Consider the following 16,772-nt stretch of genomic DNA (forward strand, 5'->3'; position numbering starts at 1 on the left):
GCTAAATTACTGCAATGCTCCACGCGTAGCAGCAATTCTCCTTTTGTGCCAAGAATGCCTTAGAAATCAAGACTTTGCTCATGCTGTCACGCAAAGCCTGGCATTTTCTGGAAGTGAACCGAGGCATGCCTTCCTCTCATACCACTTTAAAGAAACTACTTCCTAATTTTAATTTTAATCTGGAAGATGAATATTTAACTTTACTGGGGAAGTGGCAAAAGGAAGCACTATGCACGTGAAACGCATTTGGCGATGCCACCAAACCACTCATTGATGTGCAGAAAGATTAAAGAAGCATCACGTTCAGACAGACACTTGAAAGGAACAAATCTCTTTTTCTATTCCAGCCCTTTCTGCCAAGGACCTTCAGAGAAGCAGAAAAAAACACCATTCCAAAAGGCTTGTGGATGTCCCAAAGTCATCCTGAGATAACACTAAGAGAATATAATTATGCAAAACTAAATGTAAAATCATTGGGCAAGTCTTCATGCTAAAGAAAGAAAACTAACAGTCAGACCCATTCAAACACATCACAATCTGGAAACCTGCCCAAACATCCAGTGGGCCGACACATGACAGAGATGAAAAAAAAGCGCTTGAGGAAGACAAGGCCATAGCGGAAGAGTTAAAATCTTTGCACCAGTGCTCTCTGTGAAGGAGTCTAAGAAGGCTCTGCAACAGTAAGCAAGCGTGAGAACTAGTTTCGGATTGAAGTGTGAGTAGAAGAGGGTTTAGGAAGAAAGAAAGAAAGAAAAAAAAAAAAAGCCCAGTAAAATTCGTAGTAATAAATCACCAGGACCAGATGGCATCCATTCATAAGCTGTAAAGTAACTTAAATATGGAATTGCTGAACTACTAACTGCGCTGTGCAGCTTATTACTTAAATTGCCCTTATAAAAGGCATGGAAGGCGACAAACGTGACTGATTTCTTAAAATTGGTCTGGGAGCTGGGAGGAAGCACTCAAGAGATCAGATGCCAGTAAGTGTCATTTTTATATCTAGAATGTTTGGAAGAGGAGAATTAATTGATAAATAAATAGGCTATAAGAGAAGAAAGCCAGCACAGCTTCGACAAAGAAAGTCACGTTTCACAGATCTGCAAGAGTGCTCTGATGATAGCACAAGGATGTTCTGGTCGACCCAGGCAATGTCTGTATGACAGAAATGCTTTGCACATGCCAGGTCTAGCTGCATCCCACGGCCTTATGGGGTGAGACCTAAGCAAACACCAACCCTCTCCTCCTCTGCTCTGCCCTGGTTTCCACACAAAGAAAACTAGGGCACGCAGCTTTGGTATGGGCTGCAATACTGTCTGTCGGCGTGCCAGCATGGGTAATTACTGGTCTAGGACCAGTACACTGCGCTTTGCATCAGGACATATGGAGCGATGCAATCATGGCAAAGTTGGATTCTAAAGCTATTAAAAAGATCTCTTGAAAGCTCTTAAAGAGAGCTTAAGGATAAGGAGGAGGGCTTTTCATGGATTATCAGCAGCTTAAAAATAGGAGTAATAGTAGGGTAATAATAAAAGGCCAACTCTCAAAACTAATGCAGGTTACCAGGGGAGTCTCACAAAGCTCTGTACTAGGGCCTGGGCTGAAAACTGTACTCATACATGATCCGGAAAAAAAAAAAAAAAATTAGATCTGTGGAAGTGACAGAGCTTGCTGATAACTCCAGATGATGAAATCAAGAGCTGCCTGTGAAAAACTGCTGAAAAATCTTGCAAAAACAGAGTGGCCAGCTGACAAAATGGAAGGCGAAAATAGCTAACTGCAAGAAAACGTAGGCACTACAATCATCTTCCACCATACATAGAAAATAACTGGCTTTAAATTAAGAAACATCACACTATAAAGAGACCTGAGTGTAACTTGGAACAGGTTTCTGGGGCTTGTGTCTTTTGAAAATGCTTACTCAGTATTTACTAATGGTCAAAAAAAGCAAAGAGCAAGAGAGGAATAGTTGGTAGCAAGACAGAAACTGTATTTTTCCTACTGCATAAATCCACTGAGCTCTGAACATAGTGTATTAGTCTGGTATCCTCCCAAAATTAATACAACAGGCTAGAAAAAGCACTGAGGGAGAGGGGTAGCAAAAAACTGATACACATGGGAGACTGACTAGCTGATTCTTCAGCTCACAGAAGAAACAATGCGCCTTGACAGAGATCTAGAAGTGATACATGGCATACACAGGATGAAAAGGAATAGATCCTATTACTACAAACACAAGAATGAAGTGGCACTCCATTAAATTATCAGCTACCTGCTTTAGAAGCATCTCCAGCAAACAAATATGCATAATTAAATCGCAGAAGTGACTGCCACAGAACATTTTACATGTCAAGATTATAAATGTATTCAAAAGATACTACGCAAATTCAGAGAAGAAGGATATAGAAGGGTTATTAAGCACAATTGTTGTCTGAATACAATCTCCCGTTCAGAAAGTACTTAAATCACTGACTGCTGGAAAAAAGCAAATAAAGAAGTATCATTTTACCCTTGTGTTGATCTTATGCTTCCTTTGCCACTGGACAGTTTACAGGATAAGAAAATATGCTAGATGGACTTTTCTCCTGTCAGTTTTCACATTCTTACAGATTTCTTTAGAAGTACTTTATCTTCTGTTTTCTTTATAGTTTCACAGCTTTAATTGAAACACCCCCGAAATTTAAAGAAGTGTTAAAGATAAAGCATTAAAAGGCAGGGCCTTTAGAACATGCAAAGAAGTTGAATCTATTGCTTTGCACAATCATTGACCTGTTTATGAAGAAAAAGCAAAAATAAGACTTGGAAATCCCAGCTGAAGCATATCACATCTTCTATGTACAGGCATGACAGTAGTTCTTCAAAATTTCCTTCTCTGTTTGAATTGTTTTTGGGGTGAGTAGGTAACAAATGCTTTCATATACTTCCCTGGGTGGGAACCGAGCTGCACTTTATGAAAAAGTAAATAATAATGTATATAAAAAATTTACTGATAAAGATACCACTTCTCACTGTATTGACACTTTACACTGTATGAATGCACTACTCCTCTTCTAAATACTAAATGCAAACAAAAATAATGCAGGGAGTAATATCAAGAAGTGCTTGATGACCTTTTAACAAGATCAGCAATCACACACACACTTATTAGCAAAGAATGAACATCCACAAATTTTATCAACAATCACTGCAGCAATATTAATTAAAAATGAGGGATTTGGAGACTGCTCGATAAAAGAGATTACAAAAATGTACCTAAATTTAGACACTACAGGATTAACTGATCGCAAAAGAAACCAAAAGGGTTAACATCCATCCTCCTCTAAAATGTAAAGGGCAAAAAAGTAGCCTTTTAAACAATGAAATAAGTTATTTATTGGCTTCATCATCACTCTCAGATGATGTAAGTAATCATCCCTCCCCTCTTCATCCCTATGCTGAAGTACAGATGATGGGAAAAAAAAAAAATCTGTTGTTTCTAAATATTCAGCTTGTTTTATTATACTTATCTTCCTGCTGTTACTACAGAAATCAGAACACCAGAAAGACATATAGGCTTCAGCACTGAAAGGGCACAGAGGGGCAGCTGCATCCTTGCACTGCCTTATTCAACACCAAATCCTAATGGTCCCAGCTTCCATAAGTATATTATGAGAGGATATTAGGAATATAATAAAAAGACAATGAATATGCTATTTACTAATGAAATACACATAATTAATAAACGTAGATTTTAAATAAAATCTTAGCTAGTCAGTCGAGCTACATGTTAATTCTTAATTTAATTTCATGAATCTCTGCAACAGTACAGAATCTTCTAACTGTTCACATCCCATGACAATATTAGCACAGAAACTTTCCCTGTCCTGAAGCTAGGTTTCTGCCTCTCTCTGTCTCTTTTTGGTCTACACCAATTTTCTCATTTGAAAAATGTATTTTCCATTTACCCTCCATTGCTAATATCAACCTGTGTCTGCTTTTAAATTTTAAAACTTCACATTGGGGCAATTACCAAAGGCAGTGCAGGAAAGTACCTTGCAATATTACATTTTTATTTTATTGAAAGTTAAATCTTACACTTTGAAGGAAGATTTTATATTAATTTGCAGTAACCTTTGTTAGTTTGTTGAACTACACTACATCCATAGCATTATTGGGTTATTTAAAAATATCTGGAGTAGACAATTTAATTTTATAATGAAATAGCCATCCATACTGCACTACAAGGCAGAAAAGTGGCCAGGACTGTCACAACTGCCCAAAAGGGCAACAATAAAAGTAGTCACCTCTTAGTTCAAAAGGCCTGAAAGGCCTGCGTTATCAGTCAAAAGCACCAATCAATACATCAATCAGTATATCCTGCTCTTAATGTTTTGTACATAATATTCAATAAACTGCAGCCTCTACTGAAATCTTTTACTGTAAGGACTAAGCTGTATATGATGTAATACAATAATTTCAGAGATGGAAAAAAGACCTTGCTGATCCAAATGCTTGTGAAAATTGGTCCAATTTTTTTACACTCAGTTTTTCAAGTTTGCTTTAATAATTTTGGGTACCTTGTGCAATGCCTAGTGCTTTTTTAAATCAGCAGAACCCTCAAGTCCCTGGCTAGGGTAAAAAACTCTGTAAAAAACCGACAACAGTTAGAAGAAAGTACAACAGCCAGGAAATTCAGAACCTGCACACTTATATGCACCTATGATTTATTCTTTATGCTGCAGATGACAGACCAAGAAAAATCAAAGAATCAAGAAAACACACAGCACATTAGTCATTCTGTGCATTGGCAAAATACTGTTGAAATATTGATGCTGTACTTTAATGTACTAAAGTGTCTCAACACAGTGTCTCAGCTTTACTGAACTCTTTCACTATCCCACGTCACTGCTGTTCTACAGCCACATAAGGCTGCAATGGTAAATAATAAAATTTGAGTAAGTTTCCTCAAAATAGTAAACTGTTTTGGAGTTTGAGTCTCTTCAGAAATCCCCAAGGACTTAGAAGATTGTGTAAAATTTAAAATAAAAAGAAAAATTGAGACCTGCTGGGAAGTCCAGCACTGGGCTGGCCCTCTTGTTTCTTTAAGCCATCAGAAACCAATGTGCGCCAGCGAGGATGCACAGCTTATTTTTTAATATTCATCAGCAATACCACCAGCCTGGTTTCTGCCCTATGGGAAGATGAAAAGCCACCATCCCTCTGCCTCATGGGAAGGGACAGATAAGCAGGGCAGCTTGCCATGAAAGATGCAGCTTTTGGCCTCCAGCTGGGAGGGGGATGTGTGCTGGGAGTACAAGTCATGGCCCTGAAGGCAGCCCGTGTCCCACCACTCCCACTAGTTTCCCATGTAAGGGGAGCAAGGATCCCCACTGCACCACATCTTGGCTCCTGCCAGGTTTCTGTTGGCAGTGCTGCACTCTTAAAGGCTTTTTATCCCTTCCTGCGCCTCTGAACAGCTGCCAGCTGGTGCCCTGACTTCACATATGGGTGGAAGCAGATACCTGGGAAGTTGCCACCACCAGGCGGCGGGACAGCAACTGCCCAAGCCCATCACAGAAATGAGGGCAAGAAGCATCCCTTGCCTCCTCTGCTATTTAGGTATCTGACTTATGCACTGCAAACACAAATTCTACTACTGAAAGATTCAGATTATTGGATTTCTTCTAGAACATAAACTGTCATGCTGCCTTTTTTCAAAAATGTTGGGGACTTTTCTTTCAAAAGAACAGCCAGCAAAGAGTTGTTTTAGCTATTAGTTCAATGACTAATTCAACCAGTAAGGGAGAGACCAAAGGAATTCGAAAAAATCCCCCCTACCTCCCAGGACCATGTCTTAAAAATCATGTTTTAGATCGTTCCCTCTAGCAAACAGTTCATTTTGCTCAGCTTCAGATAGATTCCCTGAAAATAAGCTAGTGTTAAAAACCATTGTATTTTGCTACATCACTTGCTTTGTTCTTGCACCCACTCCAAGCAGCACCACTCAGTTTCCTGCTTTCAATTGTGTATAATTCTACCAATTTAATGCTCTGGACTTAAATTGTCCATGCATATGACTGCCTCAGGTTAAATTAGATTAGAAAATTTCAGCTAAAGTCTTTGGTTAAGTCTTAAGAGAAATTTTTTACCTTCCTCGAGTTAAATAAACAAGAGTCCTTTTTTTTTCAGTGGGATTTCTGCTACTTTGCAGTCGGAATCCAAAACATCTCAGAGCTTAGGTCTTGAATCAGGACTCATCTCTTGCTATGCATTAAGAAAATCTTCCCCATTAATATCTCTCTGTTCTCCCAAATCCCTAGACCCATTCAAGGCAAGGCTTCCTCGCTGGCAACAAATGAAGCAAAAATCCAACAGTCCCTCACTACATAATCCTACATCCCTATAAGTCATCCAACCTGATGAATACAAAAAGGAGTCACACGGGAAAAATATTATGGGATAACATAACTTAAAGGTTTGGTTATGGATACAGTCTTCAAGCGCGTACCCAAAGGGCTAAAACTGTGATTTCATAGACCACCTTAATTCTGGAATTTTGCAACTTCCCAGTTTTGAGCTTCTCGCCTCAAGAACATTATTGCAACATCTTTTGAGTGTTATTACATATGCAATAGTCATCCTTTAAGAGTGTACACCTGCAAAAGGAATTATGTGGTGTCATGTATGTGACAGTCTTTTAAAGATTTACTGTGAACTAAAAACTAAAGCTATATATAGAACATGAGTTTTGATTACAACTACTAGGTTACAAATTAAGTAGATTAAAAAAATCCCATATCCTGTAACTTGCACACCCCCACTCTCATAAAATACATCAGGCTATCTTACACTTCTTTTCAGGCTGGTTTTGGGCATTTCTGTAATGGGCTGAGCATCCATTTTCTTATGCTTCAGTTCACATCTTCACATTTATTCAAGCACAATTAAAACAATGGAATATACGCAAGATCCATAAAAACAAACAGTACACTTAATTAGATATGCAACATGAAGGCAGACAAATACTTCCAGTACTCCATAAGCCTAACAGGAAATCAAGTCATGTATTAGTAGGGAGGCATTTTGCACTGTATTTATACAGTCAAAGGTACATTTAACAGCTATTAACAACAGAGATCCCATTTCTTATTAGCCTTGTTTACTGGCCTTCAGAATAAGAAAGAAAACAAGACCATATATCATGGCCTTCCAGAAACATTGCGACTTCCTTTTATTTACAGTAGTTAGGAGTGAACGGAAAATTCATTCAGCATAAAACAAAGCAACATAATTCTGCTAATGCCAACCTTTACTTTCACTCTTTTTTAACTGTTCATTGAAAAAAACGCTGAACCCTTTGGGGCATTGAGTGGGTACACTACTGGCCAGGGACCTTCCTAATTATTTCTTGCACAGAGATGGGAAATGGCCTCTCCAGACACAGTATGAAGAAATACCAAGAAAATCCTGGTCAGGTGATAACAGGAACATAATTCTCCTAAGCTAGCAGAAGGAAAAGTAATTTTAAAGCATCTCCCATTCATTTTGTATCAACTCATACATGTCCTAAAATGCCAAGGGCAATAAAACACTCAGAAAGCTGGAAGAGAAGTGAACTTTAAGAAGGTCTGATAAACCTCATGGCACAGAAATGAAGGCCAGTCTTTTTAGAGTACACATCACATTTTCAAGTTCATGGTAGTCAAAAAGCAAAGGCAAGACCAGCCTTCAGCAATTCCAGAGCAAACCTTCAAAGTAGTGTATTTTCACAAAGAGGAATATATATTATGCTTCGTGCTTATCTGAATGCTTTCTACATTATTGGCTGACTTCCACAATTCCAGTAATTCCAGTAATTCACCTCTGACATTATGTCAAAATTAGGAAGACCACTGCATCTCTTGTACTCAGAATCACAAAATAATTTGGCTCTGGAAGGACCTGTGGAGGACAAGTCCAACCCCCTGCTTGCAGCAGGGTTAATGTCAAAGCTAGAGCAGGCTGCTCGGAACTTCGCCCAGTCAAGGCTTGGACACCTTCAAGGATAGATTCCAGGGTCTCACCAGGCACTTGCTCTGCTATTCCACTCTCTCATTATGAAAATCCTTCTGCTGCCCAGGAGGCAGTTTGTTGTCTTAGACTTGGAACTGTAGTTTCTTGTCCTTCCACATGGCCACCTCCATCAAGCGTCTGACTCTTATCTCTTCTTCAACAACTCATCAGGAAGCCAAAGGCTGCAACTATATCCCCACTGCACCCAGCATGGTTTTCTGGTCCCATGAGTTGAACTCCCTCCGTGTCCTGGCCAGCTTTTGACCACCTTTTCACCAGCCTTAATGGGCTCTCTGCAGTTCCTCAATAAAACTTTCCTGTGCCAAGGAGCACAAAATCAAATTCCAAAGGCAGCTGCAACTACTACCCTGAGCGGCAACATGAGAAACTTGGAACAAACGTCTCCCATGATTCCCACCAAGTATGAAACATGAGCAAAGTGAGAAAAAACCTCTTGTTCCAGAGATGTGTCCATTACCCTTCTGGAGTAAGCACCAAATTCATAGCCTTTTACCTCCAAGGAAGTTTCTTGCCCTGATAGCTACTTCAAAAGCCCCTGTCCTAAATCTCAAAGTTCAACACACCTCCTGGTAATTTATTTTTCTTCTCCTTAGAAACACCTGCCTGCTGCTACCTTTGATACCTCTGCAATGAGTATATCATTAAATACGTAGAAGACCAAATTACTATCTTGCATACATATCTGGGTTTGGGATGTTTTCATTTTTGCACTCCCTGACATTGCACTCCTTTTCCCAATTGGATCCCAACCTCTGTATAATTCTGCAGGGACTTACCTTCAGGGTTCACAGCACGAAACTCACAACTGATCTCAACTTCTAGAAGCTGCTTCTAACTGCAGCATCAAGAATGCTAGCAGTGAACATACTTTTATTTGTAAGTGGGATTGATTTCCCTGTCCAATAAATTTAGGCACACCCCCAACCGACTTTCTTGATGGGAGGGAAAGCTGCTTCTATGTTTGAACTTTCAGTTTACATTTCCCCATGAGAACCAAATTCTTCAAAGTTCACATTTTCACTTAGCTGTAGCTACAGATACTTCTTGTGTGATGATTCTCTAATGACCAAGCCTCGGTGGAGGTACTTTCGGCAATGAAAATGGCTGACACTACATTTTCAACGACATTCAGGGAATCACCTGTTCCTTCTCTTAACACAAAAAAACCCAAATCAAATGAGCCTCCTTTGATATTGCTCACTGCTTTAAGAACAATCTCATCTACATTAATTATTTATGAATTCCTAAATCAAAGAAAGACAGTAAGATGGACAGTGACAAAGCAGCTTCTTCAAGAAAAACATTTCAGAACACTTTAGGAAATTGAGCAGTAAGGTTTTTTTGTTCGTTCTTCTCCTGTTGTTTTTGGTCTTTTTTTTTCCCCCTTAAGAGCATCTGTATCCTATTGATTATGCCTCATTTTTACCTCTAGAAAAAAACTATCATCTGGGATAAGCATTATGATATGTCCTCAGTTTGACTGCCTGTGTATTTGCTTAAATTTTGACTTTACTGTCTTGGAATAAACACTAGGCGAATGGAACAGAAATTAAATTATACTCATCAAAAGCAAAGCACTAAAACGCAAACTTAAAATATGAAGGAACACATATACTCAGAAGGAACGGTTCCTTGGACGATCCTTCTTTTTGTCTGAATGCATCATAAAAGAATTTTTTCATTACTGAAAAAAACATTTTGGCTTCTTTCATGGTTGCAAAGAAGGGTAATTAAGACTGTCAAGGAAACACACTGAACAGCTGTATATTGTTAACAAAAGCACCATTATATGACTGGTCTGAAAAAAACCCTGGCATTTTAAACATTCGCATTTCCTAGAAGTTAAATATTTTTCCAAGCTCCAGTAGATACCAAAAAATGTTTTTTCTATAAATCTTGGTCATGATGTACAAGTCATATTGCAAGCCAGCAGGATGGTCCTAGTTTGAGAACATATTCACATACGTAAGGAGAAGCGTATGGGCGTATCAAAGCTTCACCAAGTGAAAATTGAATCACTAAAATAAAAAATTAAGCCTTCTTTTAAGCTGGAATTAGCTGAAGGTATGCCCAAAACCCAAATAGCAGGTATGCCCAAAACCCAAATAAAGCCAGAGTAATCCTTCCAGCCTGCACTGAAATGCACCATTAAAGAATACTTACTCATTGAAGATCAGGTCTGGAGCAAAATAGAGGAACTGGCTGTTTGTGTGTTTGTACGATCTCCAACTCAAGGCAAACGATGACAGACACATCCATGAATACTGAATTAAAGTAATTTGGTCCTCGAGAGGCAAGTTTCTAAATCCTGGAGATCAAATCATAAAACACGCATGAACTACATTGTGCACTACAAGGGTTAGCCAAACCAGTACTGAATATTTTTCTAGTATTAATGAAGAAGAGCAATGCTCTCACATGTGATATTTATGAAAAAAACCCCAAAATCACAATTTTTTATTCCATTGACAAAACATGTTTTGTTCTTAAGAGTCTATTATTCAAAATGAAAGCTTTTTAAATATCGATCACAGCCATACGAAACAGACATTACACAAATAAAAAAAACCAACAACCTTCATTCAAATGTTCATCTCACAGCCCTCTGTGATGGTTTTCAACACAGCCCACAGATTAAAGATGCAATTTGTCAAGCATATAGTTCATTAGGCTAAAAGAAACAGTGAAGAGAAATTTCACCAAATGCCTCATGGTCCTACCTGGAAGTATCTTTGCCCACTTCACCACCTGAATCATCTGCTTGCCAGCCAGGCGATTTAAGGTGGAAAGCAGGTATTCTGCAGTGTCTGGCTTTGAACTGTCATATCCTGCATACACAATCTCTGGTTCAATGCTTTCAAGGATCTTAACGGGAGAGGGAGTAAGTGCTGGTGAGATAGCAGACATGTGGGGAACAAGTGCAGTGTTTACAGAGGGCTCAGTCACAGGCGCGATGTATGTTGTCCCTTCCTCAGGGCTCTGGGGAGGTGGCTGCTGCCGCTGCTGTGGCTGCTCCTCATGCATCCCTTTCAATTTCCCCAACTTTTTGGACTTCCGGGCTGTAAAGACAAGCAGCACAAGAAACAAGTCAGTACAAAAAACTGCTGTAACCCTGACTTTATAGAAAATGGAAGCAGAGGTATCTTCTCAAAGTTCTCAAGTGAAACAGGTGCAGGACCCTAAGAAATGGCTCACTGCCTGCAGCATCATTACACTGGAAGAAGGAAAAAAAGAAATCTGTAAGCTCATTTTCATTGCTTTACTGGATGTTTTTATAAAAGACAGAATGTCCGGTATCTATCTCCATGCAGACATGCACAAAACATCCTAGCTACTGTGGCTGGTGCCCATTAAACATTTCAGAACTTTGTAGAATTTGTTTTGTAGCTTAAATGAATCACTACCTCCAAGTCTACCATTCATGCTCTCCATCGCAATGGTCATCAAAAGAAACCTCCCTGGCAATGCCTAAAATTAGCAGACGCAGAGCCCTTCTAAGCTTTTTAGTGCCCACCTTGGCTTTGCTTCAACTTGAAATGCAGTCAATCCACTTTGAACAGCCTAAGATAGTCAAATGTCTTTGCTTTTGCCGCTTTGATACTTCCATAAGAGCTTTGTCTCCTTCTCTTGAGTAGTTCTGAAATAACGCTAAAAATATTTACCCAGTTAAAGAAAAAACATAGGCTCATGTAACACCCTTCTAACTGCCATCAACATTTCTTTAATGCTTTGCCTTCCATTTATCCTTTTCTTCTTTACTTTAATGCTACCCTACCTACTTTTCTTTTCAAGTATTCTTAGAAGACAGCAACGCTAGCGTACTTCCAGTCTTTGTAGAGATGCCAGCCATTCTCTGTGGGCTGACTCCCCAGCTTTGCCATGTGAAGCCCAGATATGAAAGGTACAGATCTGTTCTGTAACAGAAAAATGGAACTAAAATAGTCATTAAAATCAATAAATAGTGAACTACATTAAAATGTTCACAGCTCTTTCAGAGCAACATGTCTCATATAAGTCTTTCTTATCTGTCTGTACACAGCTAAAACCCTTGTCCGGCCCTTTATCTTGATTATTGCAACATACCTTTTACTGGCATCAGTAAATACAAGTCTCTTATTTCTACCTGGAATACTACTGCAAACACCCTTCCTAGTCCATGCCTGGTCCCAAGTCTATCTCCTTGAGTTTTTTTCCTGTCATCAATTCCATTCCCTATCTTTCCTTAAATACAGTGTCCTTTCTGCAGTTTCAGGGTCCTTTCTGGCCAATTTCCATCCCACTTCTCCTCTCTTCTCTATTATCAAAATGTTCAATTCCACTCCAGCTCAGCATGCCATGCCAGTGCTTCTTGGGAAGTTTTCAAAGCTTGCTCTATGTGCTTCTTCTTACTCTTATTACCGCACAGAAAGCTCCCCACAAAGATCCACAGAACTGCCTCATTACTCTTTTACAATCTTCTTAAAACCCATATTTTAAGAAAAACTTCCTTCACAGTAGAGCTGCTGTTGCCCTGAAACCATTGCTGGCGACAGCAGTCATTAGTGTTTTACTGTTTCCTTGGAACTGGGGCTGCCTGCCTAGAGCCAGTGGCTGTGACTGAGCTCATAGTGCCTGCGACGCAGGATACGAACGCCCAGGGTCCAGGACAATGCACGCCCAACTCCAACAACAGCTTGTTGTTTTCATTGCTTCCTTGCTGGGACACTACCTTGAACTCTGAGGAGATCATCCCAAGATCCAAAAGAAAAACTTGTTTGTTAGGGTAAACATGGGACATTGCTATAGAAAACAGTGATGTTACAACTCATACACAAGACCTTGAAGGTGCCCAGTCAAACAGCTTTGACACAGCCACTCCCTGACCTTCAAAACCTGAATACTATTCATTACTGCAGCAGCACATATTGCACCGAGCAGTAAGTGCAAATCCTGAACACCAGTTTGGTGTTGTTTCCATCGACCAAAGGAAGAAGGATTGTCCTGACTGATTTCAGCATCAATACTGCTCTGGAGATCTGCAGAGAACTTCAGAGATACTTGTATTACTTTCGTTGCTTTTCCATCTGTGTTGCTAGATACTTGATGGAGTCAGTAAACTAATACATTTCTTATTCTAGTGTAGTTATGGTGAGAATGCTTTTTTTTTTTTGCCTCTGCAAATATGAAAGCCATATAAAGTTCTTTATTTTTATTCCTGTTTTGATAACAGAAAAAAAAAAGCTGGACACCATTTAATTAATTCACCTACAGCATGTATGTCTGCTTTGAACAATTCTGTAATTTCTCTATGCCTGCAAACATCCAGATCAAGTGAGGTAGGTTGAATTTCTAATAAAAGGATTAGATACACAAATAAAAATGTGTCAGTCCTAAAAAAATGTAGTTTAAAATTTTCTTGTTCAACTATCCACATATACCTCACAAAAACCTCCTAGTTACCCAAAGCATTAGCACAGATTACACAGGGAAACACAGAAATCGCTGCCATTTGAGGTTGCAAAGAAGAGGTGAGGTAAGTATCTGTCAGGAAAATTTCACTGCAGCTGATTCTGTCTCAAGAGACCGGACAGACGAGAAGACGCCAATGAAGGTCCCTTCCAATCCTATTTCTTACTTTTCTATTATGAAACTCTTGAAAAAGATAATTCAAACAATGAAGCACAACGGGAAGATTTTTCATTCTCCTGCACATCAAGTTACATGGATGCTGATATCTCTTCAAGACGCAATTTCTGTTTGCAGTACCCAAAAAGCCATTTTACAAAGCAGTGGCTGATCAGACATTTTGTTAAACAAGCTTTTTCCTCACTCTGCAAAATAAAATGGAGAGAAAACAGATAACTCTGATAGATTTAATTCTGAAAAGTATGTCAAAATGAAGTCACACCTAAATGACGACATCCTGGTGAAATCCCTGTGAGTACTAAATACAGTTTGCATTTATCTTAGAAGGCAAAGCTTAACTTCACACGTTTTCCAATGAAATAGATCCCAAAAGCAAAGCAAGGATAGCCAGGTTCAGCAGAATACCTAATCATGAGTTAACAGAGCTACTGACCACTGAAAAGAGAGGTTAAAAATAAGCCCAAAAGAGTGGATAGAGATTAGTGTTTGCTGTTATTATTCATTAAGTTTTATCCGGCACCCGATTTTTTTTCTGTTATTGAAACAGGAGTAAAAATAAAGAACTTTACATAGCTTTCATATTCGCAGAGGCAAAAAAAAAAAAATGCATTCTCATCATAACTACACTAGAATACGAAATGTATTGGTTTACCAACTCCATCAAGTATCCAGCAACACAGATAACCGATTACGTATTTATTAATACATAATTTTGTATGTTCTATTTTCTAAGAGTTTTTCATTAAAAGGAAAAAAAAATAAGAGTCTTCCATGTATAACACTGGCATAAAAACATGTTTTAGTTTCATTTTCTTCCATTATAATGCCTTTAAAAGGAAGCTGAGAAAAACATTACTGCTTGACAGTCATGTTTACAGTGAAGAAAACTGTATTTTTCATTTGGCTTCATGCCAGTGCTGTAGCTCAACTGGTTTGGTAACTCTCACAGAAACCAACAACTAAAGATTAAATACAACTCTGAGCAGTACATACTCAGAGATGGTCTTCTGAAGCTGTTTTTCACATTTGCTCTCTACCTGCAATATCATCTATAAAAAAAAAGAAATCCACCTTGGAACTGGTAGGTAAAAGCCATGCTTATGAAGACTGCCATGCAGAAATGTTCAAGAAGTCAAGGGCTCTCCATGCAGACCAGGGGATGAGGCGTTTCATGTGGCAAAGCTGAAGTCTGAAGCCTTTTTGAGGTTAGGACAAGACTTTCATCCAAACAGCTGCACAGCCAGTGACTACATATTATCTCTAATTGCAGAACTTGCCCCTTCTACTCAGTGTTACTGCAGCCAGGATATTGTACTATAATCCTTGTCTTTTTAAATCCTCTGAGATAGAGAAATAGTTGAAGAAAAATCAGCAACAGTGAGAGGCACACTGCAGATATACTTGAGGCTAACACCTTAAATATCCAACACGAACTCTGTTGAATAAGTATTTTCGGTCTTGTATGTTGCAATAAAAATAATTAAAAACAAGGTGAAGCATCTGAGAAGTCTCATAAAGTTGGACTTTAAAAAGGCACATCCAACAGACCTCCTTTGTAGCTCTAACAATGACTTACAGTATAACAGAGGAATAAATACGCTGCACACCCAACCACAAACAGCAGTCGTGTTCCTCTGGAAGCAACAGGCAAAGTTTTACTTGGATTTCATAGGAACAGACCTGTGTCCAACACGTTGAAAGAAAAGCCTACAAATCCTGCAAAACCACACATTGCTCCATGTGCTCGGAAGACCTCGACAAGAGCAGCCCACAAATACCAGCTTGCTAGTTACCACCATCAATGCCAGTCCCACCTGTCTAGCAATGGATGATGCAGAAGCATTGAGGAAGGCTAAGATGCCATATTAAAACCAGTTCAACACAGTCTTGAGCACTGTTGAGACTGTAAGGCAAATTAATATCTTTCCTCCATTAAAACAGCCTTGGCCTTATGATCCAGCAAAAAGACAGGACTTAATAATTTGAAAACAGCTATTGGCAGGAGACTGGGGTGAATTCAGTTTTGGACAACTCATTCCTTAGTTTTGACCCTTCATCTGTAAGACTATGGTCACAAAGCCAAATTAGGCAGGCCTGCAATTTCAGGGTTGGTAGCTTTCTGTAAAACACTAAATAGGCTTCTCGTAATTTGCAGAAGTGAATGCTATTCTAGGTCAAATAACAGGACACAAATTGGATGTGACCATATTGTAAATCTTTTCCTGAATACAAAACAACGTGATAATCAGCTACTAATCCATGGCAGTCCCAATTTTTTAAGGTTAAGTTTGAAGTTTTAGGGTAATTATAAGACAGGTAAGCTACTAAACTCTCTTTTTAAAAACACCATAGCAAACTTGCACGTTATGCATGTTGGGTCTAGAGGGAGCTAATCTATACTCCCTTTGTCCCCAGGGAATATACACAAATTATGTTATAGACTCCACAAAGCCACGCATCTGATAACTGTTTTTCATAGGCTCAAGATTAATTTTCATCAGCATTATTGTTAAAGAAATGGCATCCAAAAATATCAAAGAACAAAATGCTATCGATAGTAGATAAATGAACCCACAAATATTATTATTTAACTCAACAGTTTTATAACAGAGCAACACCTTGTTTGCAGAATTGTATCAGAGGACAAATTTAGCAAATGAACCATCTAAAATGCTCAGCAAATTCATGCTGGCATCCAGCACTCCAAAGCAAAATCTGAAGTTTAGAAAACTATCCATAGTTCCAGATAAAATGAATTACAAGACTTGCTATGATAATTCCCTGGAATCAGTTTTTTTCAGGAAACATTATATTCAGCGTTTGTCTTGCTGCCCACCAAAAAACAATTACTATTTGCATAGCTAAACACACCACACAGAGCACCAAGAGTATTTATCACATATGTAAAGATCTGCTACAGCCAGTACCAAACTGACCCTCACCCAACAGATCTTTATTCTATTCATGTTGCAGAATGCATTTGAATCAGTGTGTGATTTCAAAAGCACATTATAAAAATATATGCTACCTCCAGTGTAAAGCAGAGAATACCAGCAGAAGGAAAGGGGAAACCAAAATGGACACAGCATGGAACCCAG

General features: G+C 38.9%; 1 protein-coding gene across 2 annotated transcripts in view; it reads right to left on the bottom strand.

Moving 5' to 3' along the window:
• NR3C2 (nuclear receptor subfamily 3 group C member 2) overlaps positions 1-16,772 on the bottom strand; it is a 210,429-nt gene that overhangs the window by 25,181 nt on the left and 168,476 nt on the right. For both annotated transcript variants that reach the window (XM_069855329.1, XM_069855328.1), the window contains 2 exons: positions 10,770-11,108; positions 10,213-10,357 (listed from right to left, as the gene is read on the bottom strand). In XM_069855329.1, coding sequence (XP_069711430.1) covers positions 10,213-10,357; positions 10,770-11,108 — 484 coding nt within the window. The remainder of the gene's footprint in view (positions 1-10,212; positions 10,358-10,769; positions 11,109-16,772) is intronic.

This window comes from Phaenicophaeus curvirostris, chromosome 4, assembly GCF_032191515.1.
Source record: "Phaenicophaeus curvirostris isolate KB17595 chromosome 4, BPBGC_Pcur_1.0, whole genome shotgun sequence".
NCBI lineage: Eukaryota > Metazoa > Chordata > Aves > Cuculiformes > Cuculidae > Phaenicophaeus > Phaenicophaeus curvirostris.